At 34.0% G+C, this 14,076-nt stretch overlaps 1 protein-coding gene across 1 annotated transcript; it reads left to right on the top strand.

Annotated features, from left to right (window-relative positions):
* Window positions 1-10,197: 10,197 nt before the first annotated feature.
* LOC113048845 (MIF4G domain-containing protein B) lies at window positions 10,198-13,814 on the top strand. The gene is made up of 6 exons (XM_026210747.1): window positions 10,198-10,320; window positions 12,137-12,219; window positions 12,300-12,409; window positions 12,483-12,638; window positions 13,127-13,219; window positions 13,587-13,814. The coding sequence occupies exons 2-6, from the start codon at window positions 12,138-12,140 to the stop codon at window positions 13,812-13,814; spliced, it is 669 nt and encodes a 222-aa protein (XP_026066532.1). The 5' UTR covers window positions 10,198-10,320; window position 12,137.
* The last annotated feature ends 262 nt before the right edge of the window (window positions 13,815-14,076 follow it).

Here is a 14,076-nt window from a genome sequence, read left to right as displayed (position 1 = left end):
TTATTATTAGAATTATCAACAGTTTTTCTGATAAATATTATTTTGGAAACTGTAATACTTTTTTCAGGATTCTTTGATGAATAAAAAGTTAAAAAGAAGAGTATTTATTTAAAAAATAAATATTTTCTAACAATTTTCACTACAGTTCAATGGTTTGGGGTCAGTAAATTTGTATCCTTTTTTTTTTTTTTACAAGAAATTGTATTCTTTATTAGATTTTAAAATCTTTTATTCAGGATGTGTTAAATTGATAAGAAGTGATATCAAAGATTAATATTGTTAGAAGAGATTTATATTTTGAATAAACGCTGTTCATTAAAAAATGTTATACATCGAAGAATCCTTAAACAAGTATCACAGATTCCAAAATAATATTTGGTAGCACAACTATTAATAATCCTAATAATAAATCATCATATTTTCATGATTTCTGTAGATCATGTGACACTGAAGACTGGAGGAATGATGCTGAAAATACAGCTACACATCACAGAAATAAATGATATTTTAAAGGATATTAAAATAGAAACCGTTATTTTATATATTTTATTTTGATAAGTTTGAATTATTTCTGATTTTTGACTGTAGCATCACTATCAATAGCCGCGTGTCGACAGCAGACTCGCTTGATGACCAAACACAGCAGAACGGTAGGAAACTTCACTCCTCTTATTATTTCTCTTTTACTATAGCGATTTATTTTTAGATACGTGATCTGAGTCTTTCATAGAGTTGTTTTATAAACGCAGTAATTTTGAAATCAGCTCTGAAAGTTCCTGTCAGTGTTTAAAAACTAATTATGATTTAATAACCTGTTGAATGAATTTGGTAAGAAATGTATTCTGTTTTTATACAAAGAGGTTATTAATATAGGCTGAAATAATAATACATAGTGTTTTTTATAGTTTAAATGTGATCTTATGGTGCATTGCTCGTTAAAAGTTAGGCTGTTAATATAATATAGAGAAAGACCATTCTTAATTATTTTTACTATGTTAAAATAAATGTATTTTTTTCATTCTTTGGTCGAAGTTTTCAGATCGGGACTTCGGAGCCTGTTAGCGACTCGGTTGATTCACATCGGCACTTTGAAGCATGTTCGCCACTCCTTTGATTCAGATCGGCACTTCGGAGCCTTTTCGCGACTCGGTTGATTCAGATCGGCACTTCGGAGCCTGTTCGCGACTCCGTTGATTCAGATCGGCACTTCGGAGCCTGTTCGCGACTCCGTTGATTCAGATCGGCACTTCGGAGCCTGTTCGCGACTCGGTTGATTCAGATCGGCACTTCGGAGCCTGTTCGCGACTCCGTTGATTCAGATCGGCACTTCGGAGCCTGTTCGCGACTCGGTTGATTCAGATCGGCACTTCGGAGCCTGTTCGCGACTCCGTTGATTCAGATCGGCACTTCGGAGCCTGTTCGCGACTCCGTTGATTCAGATCGGCACTTCGGAGCCTGTTCGCGACTCCGTTGATTCAGATCGGCACTTCGGAGCCTTTTCGCGACTCCGTTGATTCAGATCGGCACTTCGGAGCCTGTTCGCGACTCCGTTGATTCAGATCGGCACTTCGGAGCAGGAAGTGTTTGTGAAACAGTTAATTCGTGATAAATGAATATTTGACCTGATGCTTTTTTTTTTACCTGTCCATGGGATTTTTAAATGATTTCAATGACTTTTGGATGTCAATACTTCTTGTACCTCAGTTGCATGTGTTGTGTTTTATGAATTGTGGATGGATTAATCAACTGAGAAATGAAGTTGAACATAAATTTTCATGAACTTTTAAAGATGATGATGAAAAGAAAAGGTAATATTGCATATAAAATTATATCTAAGTATGAACTTACTTGCGCAATACAGTAAATATTTTTACTCTACCCTAAATCAGTGAATTTTTTTTTGGCTCAGTTTACAGAATAGTGTACGTCACACATCCTTTGATTATGATGCAACATAGTTTCCTCCTCAGATGAGTATTTAGCATCTTTATTATTATGGGGATTAGTGTGTATAAGTGCTACACACACACACACACACACACACGGGTCAGAGTTTGGGATCAGAATGATTTTTTATGTTTTATGTATTTTTATTTATTTTTTTCTCACAGGAGTTTACTCATCAAAACTGCATTTATTTGATCAAAAATACAGGAAAAAAGTGAAATATTATTATGAAGTAAAACAACATTATTTTTATTTTAATATACATTCAAATCTATTTTATTTCTGTGATTTCCAGCATCATTTCTCCAGTCTTCAGTGTCACATGATCTTCAGAAATCAGAATAATATTAAATGATGATTTATTATCAGAGTTGTGCTGCTGAAACAGTGATACTTCTTTCAGGATTCTTTGATGAATGAAAAGTTAAAAAGAAGAGCATTTATTTAAAATAGAAGACTTTACTAACAATAAACACTAGAGTTCAAAAGTTTGTGGTCAGTAAAATTTATTGTTTTTGTAAAAAAAAATAGAACTCTTTTAGGATATATTGTTGATTTTGATTCAGATCGGGAATTCGGAGCATGTTCGCGACTCTGTTGATTCAGATTTATTAACTGAGAAATAAAGTTGAACAGAAATGATCATGAACTCTTAAAGATGATGATGAAAAGAAAATGTAATTGTAATGTATTGTGTTGCCACTAGAGCGCGCTGTTACGTTGTCGGCGCCTGCGATTTTTGTTCAGATCAGCTTGAGTTGCCGTTCCGTGCTCTGCAGTAAAATCAACTATCGTGCAGTTACTTTTGCTGTCTTTATTGCCTCCAGTGTCTTACATGGTGTCAGAAGTGTAACATGGCTTCCCCACAATTTGAGCACCCAAAGACTGACTGGGAGGCTGCAGATTTATACCAGGAATTCGACCGTTTTCGGAGCCATGTCACGTTTGTTTGACTAACTGCAAAGCAGCAAGCCGGCTGGCTGGGTACGTGGATAGGCGGTCAAGGCAGAGAAATTTACAAAACGCTCAACTGGGCTGAAGGTGAGAAACAGAGGTGGGTAGAGTAGCCAAAAATTGTACTCAAGTAAAAGTACTTTTACTTCAGAATAATACGACTCAAGTAAAAGCAAAAAGTAGTCATCCAAATAATTACTTCAGTAAGAGTAAAAAAGTGTTTGGTGAAAAAACTACTCAAGTACTGAGTAACTATTGAGTAACGTCTGATTTATTTTTTAACAAGCATTCAATCAGACAGACAAAAATACAAAATAATAATGTTTAAGCAAATTATAGTTAATCAAATCAATAAAATGAATGAATTTATTACAAAACAGCTTAAATTAAAATAATCCAGGTAAATTCCAGAAGAGATCAGATGTGCTAAAACACTAGTCACATTTAAATCTAGGCTCAAAACTCATCTGTTTAGCTGTGCATTTATTGAATGAGTACTGTGCAATGTCCGAACTGATTGCACTATATTTTCACTGTTTTTTTTAATGTAAAATATTTTTGTAACTGTTTTTAAATTCATTGTAATTAAGTAAATTTTTTAGCCATTTTAAAAGTTTTAAAATTGCTTGTTTTATTTTTGTTATAATTTTTCTTTATGATTATTTTACTTTCTTTTATGTAAAGCACTTTGAATTACCATTGTGTATGAAATGTGCTATATAAATAAACTTGCTTGCCTTGCCTATGTGTTAGTGGGCTTATATACACACACACACACACACACACACACACACACACACACACACACACACTACCGGTCAGAGTTTGGGATCAGAATGATTTTTAATGTTTTTTTACAGGAATTTATTTTACTCATCAAGACAGCATTTATTTGATAAAAAATACTGGAAAACGTGTAGTATTGTGAAATATTTTTTTTTTCTTTCTTTTTTAATATACATGAAAGTGTAATTTATTCATGTGATGTGCAGCTGTATTTTCGGCATCATTCCTCCAGTCTTCAGTGTCACATGATCTTCAGAAATCTGAATAATATGATGATTTATTATTAGAATTATCAACAGTTTTTATGATAAATATTATTTTAGAAGCTGTAATACTTTTTCAGGATTCTTTGATGAATAAAAAGTTAAAAAGAAGAGCGTTTATTTAAAATATAAATATTTTCTAACAATTTTCACTACAGTTCAATGGTTTGGGGTCAGTAAATTTTTATCCTTTTTTTTTTTCTTTTACAAGAAATTGTATTCTTTATTAGATTTTAAAATCTTTTATTCAGGATGTGTTAAATTGATAAGAAGTGATATCAAAGATTAATATTGTTAGAAGAGATTTATATTTTGAATAAACGCTGTTCATTAAAAAATGTTATACATCGAAGAATCCTTAAAGAAGTATCACAGATTCCAAAATAATATTTGGTAGCACAACTATTAATAATCCTAATAATAAATCATCATATTTTCATGATTTCTGAAGATCAGATCACTGAAGACTGGAGGAATGATGCTGAAAATACAGCTGCACATCACAGAAATAAATGATATTTTAAAGGATATTATAATAGAAACCGTCATTTTATATATTTTATTTTGATAAGTTTGAATTATTTCTGATTTTTGACTATAGCATCATTATCAATAGCCGCGTGTCGACAGCAGACGCGCGTGATGACCAAACACAGCAGAACGGTAGGAAACTTCACTCCTCTTATTATTTCTCTTTTACTATAGCGATTTATTTTTAGATACGTGATCTGAGTCTTTCATAGAGTTGTTTTATAAACGCAGTAATTTTGAAATCAGCTCTGAAAGTTCCTGTCAGTGTTTAAAAACTAATTATGATTTAATAACGTGTTGAATTAATTTGGTAAGAACTGTATTCTGTTTTTATACAAAGAGGTTATTAATATAGGCTGAAATAATAATACATAGTGTTTTTTATAGTTTAAATGTGATCTTATGGTGCATTGCTCGTTAAAAGTTAGGCTGTTAATATAATATAGAGAAAGACCATTCTTAATTATTTTTACTATGTTAAAATAAATGTATTTTTTTCATTCTTTGGTCGAAGTTTTCAGATCGGGACTTCGGAGCCTGTTAGCGACTCGGTTGATCCACATCGGCACTTCGAAGCATGTTCGCGACTCCTTTGATTCAGATCGGCACTTCGGAGCCTTTTCGCGACTCGGTTGATTCAGATCGGCACTTCGGAGCCTGTTCGCGACTCCGTTGATTCAGATCGGCACTTCGGAGCCTGTTCGCGACTCCGTTGATTCAGATCGGCACTTCGGAGCCTGTTCGCGACTCGGTTGATTCAGATCGGCACTTCGGAGCCTGTTCGCGACTCGGTTGATTCAGATCGGCACTTCGGAGCCTGTTCGCGACTCCGTTGATTCAGATCGGCACTTCGGAGCAGGAAGTGTTTGTGAAACAGTTAATTCGTGATAAATGAATATTTGACCTGATGCTTTTTTTTTTACCTGTCCATGGGATTTTTAAATGATTTCAATGACTTTTGGATGTCAATACTTCTTGTACCTCAGTTGCATGTGTTGTGTTTTATGAATTGTGGATGGATTAATCAACTGAGAAATGAAGTTGAACATAAATTATCATGAACTCTTAAAGATGATGATGAAAAGAAAAGGTAATATTGCATATAAAATTATATCTAAGTATGAACTAACTTGCGCAATACAGTAAATATTTTTACTCTACCCTAAATCAGTGAAATTTTTTTGGCTCAGTTTACAGAATAGTGTACGTCACACATCCTTTGATTATGATGCAACATAGTTTCCTCCTCAGATGAGTATTTAGCATCTTTATTATTATGGGGATTAGTGTGTATAAGTGCTACACACACACACACACACACACACACACACACACGGGTCAGAGTTTGGGATCAGAATGATTTTTTATGTTTTATGTATTTTTATTTATTTTTTTCTTACAGGAGTTTACTCATCAAAACTGCATTTATTTGATCAAAAATACAGGAAAAAAGTGAAATATTATTATGAAGTAAAACAACATTATTTTTACTTTAATATACATTAAAATCTATTTTATTTCTGTGATTTCCAGCATCATTTCTCCAGTCTTCAGTGTCACATGATCTTCAGAAATCAGAATAATATTAAATGATGATTTATTATCAGAGTTGTGCTGCTGAAACAGTGATACTTCTTTCAGGATTCTTTGATGAATGAAAAGTTAAAAAGAAGAGCATTTATTTAAAATAGAATACTTTTCTAACAATAAACACTAGAGTTCAAAAGTTTGTGGTCAGTAAAATTTATTGTTTTTGTAAAAAAAAAAATAGAACTCTTTTAGGATATATTGTTGATTTTGATTCAGATCGGGAATTCGGAGCATGTTCGCGACTCTGTTGATTCAGATTTATTAACTGAGAAATAAAGTTGAACAGAAATGATCATGAACTCTTAAAGATGATTATGAAAAGAAAATGTAATTGTAATGTATTGTGTTGCCATTAGAGCTGTTACGTTGTCGGCGCTGCGATTTTTGTACAGATCAGCTTGAGTTGCCGTTCCGTGCTCTGCAGTAAAATCAACTATCGTGCAGTTACTTTTGCTGTCTTTATTGCCTCCAGTGTCTTACATGGTGTCAGAAGTGTAACATGGCTTCCCCACATTTTGAGCACCCAAAGACTGACTGGGAGGCTGCAGATTTATACCAGGAATTCGACCGTTTTCGGAGCCATGTCACGTTTGTTTTTGATGGAGCACTATCCGAACTAACTGCAAAGCAGCAAGCCGGCTGGCTGGGTACGTGGATAGGCGGTCAAGGCAGAGAAATTTACAAAACGCTCAACTGGGCTGAAGGTGAGAAACAGAGGTGGGTAGAGTAGCCAAAAATTGTACTCAAGTAAAAGTACTTTTACTTCAGAATAATACGACTCAAGTAAAAGTAAAAAGTAGTCATCCAAATAATTACTTGAGTAAGAGTAAAAAAGTGCTTGGTGAAAAAACTACTCAAGTACTGAGTAACTATTGAGTAACGTCTGATTTATTTTTTAACAAGCATTCAATCAGACAGACAAAAATACAAAATAATAATGTTTAAGCAAATTATAGTTAATCAAATCAATAAAATAAATGAATTAATTACAAAACAGCTTAAATTAAAATTATCCAGGTAAATTCAAGTACTTAAAAAATAAAATTTATAAAATAATAAAAAATAAATAAGCACAAGTAACACAAATTTCCAAACCTTTATAATTTTTTACCAGGCTTTGCAGACGGAACTAGAACAATGCAGCCCATAAACTCTCATAAACTATGTGTGTGTGAGAGAGAGATAGAGTATGTGAGCATGTGGAAAGAGAGTGTGTGTGTGTGTGTGTGAGAGAGAGAGAGAGAGAGAGAGTGTGACATGAGTGTGTTTAATGTGCATTACAGAACAAAAAGTCAAGCATCGTCAAGTTTTTTAAATTATTTGACTCATTAATTGAATAGAATAGAAAATCTTGGGGGAAGCGGCGGGAAATTAATCTTTATTAGTCAGGTTTTGTCTGCACAACTAAACCACTCTATTGCCAGAGAAAGACAGAACTGAAAACTTAAATAAATTGTTTCTTGAGCTGAGATTGATTCAGAGGATTTTCTCTCTATATATATATGTATGTAGGTATGTATTATGCTTAAGGAGCTCATTAATTAACACAATTTGGAACTCATGTCCACAATTGTTTTTTTGTGTTGTGTCATTAGTTGTGTCTTAATTTTATTAATAATTATTACACAAATAGTATTTTAAAATTACATTTACATTTTTTACTCTTTAATTTACTATTAATTTATTCTTCATTTTTGTCTATTTTGTATTATTCCAACCTTTATATTACATATTCTTCTTGCTATCATTAACCTATTGATGTTCATTTATTTATTATAGCATTATTCATATTATACATATAATTTTATGCTATTATAAATCTATTAAATCAACACAAGTATAATAACATATTGATTATATCAATTATTAATTTGATTATGATCATATATGATTTGTATTTACTTGTTTTATTAAATTTTTCAACCATAGTAAATTATTAGTGTTTAAAGATGTATTATTTAGATTTTATCCCAGTATTTCAAAGGGAATGAGCTGTGTTCTGACCTGAGACACAAGAAAGAGAGAAAAAAAAGAAAGAAAAATGTTGCGATTGAACACAGAGAAAGCAATAAAACAACTAGATATCATGTAATGTACATTCAACTTACATTAAATGAATATGTCACAGTTATACTAAATTAACAGATTTGTAAACCGAAAAAATCAACGAAATCCACAAGTGAGACAAATGTGAGCTTTCAATTAATAATTTTCCAAACCTAACTAAATAACTGGAGGCAAAGTTTTTTTTCTTTTTTTTTTAACTGCACGTAGATCACAAACCTCTGAAATCGGTTGATAAATTTGAATGTTATGGTGTTTTTATTCAGTAAAAACCGCAGCTCCCCCGTTTACTTTAATTTGTTTTAAGGCAGTCTTGCCCTCACTAACATGGCGGATTCTGACAGGTCCTGAAAATTGAAGCTGCGCGCTCTTTCATCGCCCCCTGCTGGCTGGCTGCAGTACAGGCCATAAACACCGCCCCCTCCATGTAAACGAATGGGACTTGAGTCAAATTTAAAATAAATGAATAATTAAATGACGCTTCCAATACAGTTTTATCAAAAGATGGTTTTGATCATTTAAGATAGTTGTTATTATGGTAATATATGTTAAATTGTTAATTTTTGTGATAAGTTTGATTTTAACTGTCACCCGGGCCGCTATGGGCCCCCTACGTTTACTTCAATATATTACAATTAAATCCTAATCTAATCATGACAAACTATATATGGTTGAAAAGGTCTAAGACTCCTAAATAGTTATTTTACCAATCTTTTTTTTTTTTTTTTTTTTTTATTATGTAGGAAAATTAATAGATTAATTTATGGCAAGAGTGCACCTCAAAAACCTTCATCATAACAGGAGTTCTTTGTTGCCTTTTTCTCTATCATACTTTTGAAATCATCAGAAATTGAAAACTTAATCACTTGAAAACTTAAAATCTCAAAATTCATTTTTGAAAATGGTACATCAAAGTCATGTTAGAAAAAGTTTTCAATCATGAATTATAAAAATGTAGATTTGGATCATGCACTTTCAAGTCTATGTTCAAAATTATAAGTGACAGTTAACAGGTTAAGTGGTTAACTAGTAATTTGATGCTATAAAAACGGGGCTCCACCTCATGACACTTTTTATAAATATATAAATTTAATTAAATTCCAGGAGAGAAGAATTTGTTTGTGAAAATTTGATAAATGAAAGTTTAGAAATGTTTAGTTGCAAAGCAAAAATAAATTAAGATCGTCAACCTAAATAATACTATATAATAATCCATATACGTGTTTTTTTTTTTTTTTTTAATTGCTTGATCTAATTTACATTGAAAGTACAATTAAGAGTGGTAATGTCTAAGAAGTTCAAACCTCAATTTTCAGCTGTATTCATAACTACAGATTTCTTAATATAACGAGTTTTATTTTTCCATAAAAAATGAAAAGCATATTATCAAATGTTATTCTGGACTGCTAGAGAAAGAGCCCTCTGCTTTTGTATCCATAACTCTCCCTCTCAAAGATAACTCTCTTAATAACCACTGATTTAACTTTTTCTTCGTCTTATCAATAACGGTATATTAGCTCACATCTTCCACAATTAGATGGCAAATCACACTGCTTAAGAGACATTAATTCACACGTATTAATATTCAAATGAAGGCCTGAAGCTTTAGAGAAAATACGTTTAATGTTAATAGCTTTGGGTATTTCCCCAACATTTTTTTTTTCAAAAGAGTGCTATCATTTGCTAATTGAATAATGGTGATGATGTTATCTGCAACTGTAATTCCTCTTAAAGTACTCTGTTTAATAGAATCAGTGAGTAGTTGTGAATAGAGTAAGAACAGACACTACTGCGCAGACTCTGGCTCCAAATGACGTAGGCAGCGTCCGTCCATAATGAGATGCTTTGGTTTCACTTTACTATAGTGGAAGGAATAGGAGACGCTTCGTCCATCTTTTTTACTGTCTATGGGAGAGACACACTTTGCTTATTAATATTAATTTGTTCATGTAAAAGTTGCTTCTCAACCATTCTATGGGGTCCAGTATAACGCAATGAATATTCAAAACAGAACGTCTGTCAGCCAATCAGTTAGGTCAACCGAGCGACGTCAGATTACGTAATTAATATTCATAAGAGAAGACGGCACACGGGCACAGTGTTGGCAGATTCGCCTGCGGGAGACCGAAGCGAAAGAGCGAGGGTTAGATATGTGAAAAACATTTGTCCGTTTACGGTTTTTAATGTAAGTTTTGTCCTTTTGAACTTGCGATATTACCCCTCTTACATTTTAGTAGTATATACAAATCATTTTATATGCCTTTCATAGGGTTGTTAAACAGATAGGTGTGCTTCTGTACACGTTAACGTTAGTTGTTGTTTACCTAACGTACTTTATATTTCAAAGAGTTTCAGTCACAATAGTTATTGCCTTGGAAGTGCGTATTTGAGTTTGCTGTTGCGTTTAAATGAAGTTTTACTGTCTTGTTGAGCGGTGTTATGAGTTTTGAGTAACGTTAGTTAGGGGTGGTCATAACTAACCAAAACAAAAATGTTTCTTCGCTAACTCTTCGACGTTTGTGTATTTTCACTGTGAGAAAGTAAAGTTCAGGCCTACAATCGACTGTAAAGTTATCTGAAATTGATTTCTTCAAAAGGGTGTTTTTGTCAGTAATAACGAGCAGTTTGTCGTGAAGCTGATGGTGTTTGGTCGGTTGTTGTACGTTAATCCGTTTATCCTCGTTTAACTCACGAGCTGCTCTCGATTCCCTTTGAAAGTCAGACTGATGACATCATCACATATTTCACACGTCATCTGTTTCACCAGAGCAGTGACAATATGACAATAACGAGTTATTGGTCTGAGTTGCATTGCCATTAAAGTTCTAGTAGTTATTAATGCAAAGCAGACAAATACTATACATGGAGGGGAAATATATTAAGGCTCTGGATTTTTTTTCAGGGATATTTTTACTTTTCCTATTGTAAATTGGTTCCGGTTAATATTTTTTTAGAGAAATACTTTACATTAGCAATTCCGTGAAACCCCTATGACAGCTAGATGTATCTGGCAACTACATGTCAACATGGTCTTTAAACCTAGAATTACATTTAAACAGCTGTGAATTAACAGATAAAGATAAAATTAACTTTTGGGCAAAACATTTATTCCCATCACATCTGGTGCATTTCCAATGTCTGTCCCCCGATCGCATATAAATTAAGCAGAACAATCTTTCTCTATAAAGTACATTGTTCTCTGACTTTCTATTGTGATCTTGTGTTTTTCATATTCAACTTTGAGTGTTGTTATTACACTAAGATCATGATTTTATGGTCAACTTTGTCATATGTTGCAGGCATGAGATTTGGTTGTCAGTATTTGTCTGTAACAGGATTGCTAAATGTACTTCAACTTAAAGGGATACTTCACCCAAAAATGAAAATTCTGGGTCACACTTTATTTTAAGGTCAAATTCTCGCTATTAACAATTCATTGACTACAACTTTTGACTCCAAATTTGCTGCTTATTAATAGTTAATAAGGTAGTTGTTAGGTTTAGGTATTGTGTAGGATTAGGGATGTAGAATATGTGCTTTATAAGTACTAATAAACAGCCAATGTGTTAATAATAGCATGCTAATAAACCTATACTGAAGTGTTACCACATTCTGTCATTAATTACTTACCCTCATGTTTTTCCAAAAACCTGTAAGACCTCAGTTCATCTTCTAAATACAAGTTAAACTTTCTGACCCTACATATACATCAAGGGAACTACCAAATTCAAGGCCCAAAAAGGTAGTAAAGACTGCATCCAAACAGTCCATGTGACATCAGCGCTTCAACTGTAATATTATGAATAAACGATAATACTTCTTGTGTACAAAGAAAACAAAAATAATGAATTTATTCAACAGTTCTTCTCTTCCCTGTCAGTGTCCACTGCCATTCACAAGAGTACCACGACACATTTTTCACAGAAAAACTGATCTTATGTGCCTGAAGGTTGATTATTGACTGATCGGTGGATTGATTGCCTGTCTTGCATCCTACACAGAATGGAGAACTCATCTAAAGAAGAGTACAAGATCCAGTCGTTTGATTTGGAGACACAGAAACTCCTCAAAACTGCCTTGAAAGGTTATCATCTTGAATCTGCAACAGTTTTGCATGACATATTTTACTGTTAGGCTCACAAATGTTGTTGTTGTTGTCCTCAGATCCAGGTTCAGTTGACCTGGAGAAAGTGTCCAATGTAATAGTGGACCAGTCTCTGAAGGACCAGAACTTCAGCAGAGAGGCCGGACGCATCTGTTACACGATTGTCCAGGTAAATAAACGCACCATGTGTAGCTTGTAGTTTGTTAGGACTGAGTTGTAAGCATGTTACTGACTTTATGCAGGCAGAGGCCAAGCAGACCAACGGGAATGTGTTTCGGCGTAATCTTCTGAACCGACTGCAGCAGGAATTTAAAGCCAGAGAGGAGACGCGGAAGAGATCCACTCAGGAGTGGGTTTGTCTCGTGTCCTTCATCTGCAACATCTTTGACTACCTCAAGGTGAAAAGTTGCCTTCTGTTTTAATGCTTAACGAAATATTTAAAGGAAAACTTGCTAAAGATGTACTCACACCCAGGTCAATCAAGATGTAGATAAGTTTGTTTCTTCATCAGAACAGATTTGGAGAAATGTAGCTTTGCATCATTTGTTCACCAATGGATCCTCTGCAGTAAATGGGTGCCGTCAGAATAAGAGTAAGTGTGGATTATTGTGATGTTTTTATCTGCCGTTTGAACCGTCATTCTGACGGCACCCATTCACTGCAGAGCTTTGTTGGTGAGCAGCTTTGCTCTAATGTGTCCTGATTAAGAAACAAACACATATATATTTTGGATGGTCTGAGAGTGAGCCAGTTCTCAGTGAGTTAAAATTTTAAGTTCACAGTGTCTCATTTAAGAAGGTATGTAGCAGGTAACTATAATTAAAATGCATATGTAAATTCATTTGAAGTGCTTACTAACTTTATAACTGAATTCTCTGTGCTGCAGGTGAACAACATGCCCATGATGGCCCTTGTGCACCCCGTCTATGACTGTTTGTTCAGACTGGCCCAGTCCGATGCCCTGCAGAATGAGGAGGAGGTGAATCTTGAGCGTTGTTAGTGGTTGACTGAAATGGATTTATGGACTGAATGAGTAAATAAATTAGTGATCATCAAAAAATGGCATAAATGAATTTTCGGTTTCATCAGAAATTGGTTTGGAAGGCCAAAATCATTGACCACAAGATTATGACATTTAATCAGAACTTCTCAGATAACATGTTTTGACTGTGTTACTGATTATCAGTTATTAATTCATCAGGTTTCTCAGACTTCAGCTCTTGTGGATCAGTGGTTTCTGATTTTTCTGACACCTCAATTATATCTTCATTCATCTGTTAGTTTGTATCAATGTTTAATCTTACTCAGATGTTGAAGTGATTAGTCTGCTTGTCTCTCTGTCTCAGGTGGACTGTCTGGTGTTACAGTTGCACCGAATCGGAGATCAGCTGGAGAAGATGAACATGCAGCTCATGGATGAGCTGTTCAATCTGCTGAGGGATGGATTCCTCCTGCAGGAGGACCTGAGCTCCATGGGCCGCCTGCTCCTGCTCGAGATCCTTGAGTTTCGTGCAGGAGGCTGGACTCTCAGCGAAACGGCTCAGAAATACTACTACAGTGAAGTGACGGACTGAAGCCTCCACCAATCAGGAGAGAGACACAAGAAGGAGGGATGAAATTGCAATCCATAGGAAGCAAGTGTGGAGGTTTTATTTTGTTTTATATTTAACATTGAGGAAGGCTTGGAGATTCACTAGGTATGAGGTTTGACATGAAATTAACATTTGTCAAATTTAGAGGTAGAACCGGTTTTTTTTTTTTTTTAAGTCAAATTTAATTGATGTGAAGTTCATCTTATTCACTTTCATAATACACATTCCTGGTTTTATTTATTCA

This window comes from Carassius auratus, chromosome 3 (genome assembly GCF_003368295.1).
Source record: "Carassius auratus strain Wakin chromosome 3, ASM336829v1, whole genome shotgun sequence".
Taxonomy (NCBI): Eukaryota; Metazoa; Chordata; class Actinopteri; order Cypriniformes; family Cyprinidae; genus Carassius; species Carassius auratus.
This window is presented reverse-complemented; position numbering and strand designations above follow the sequence as displayed.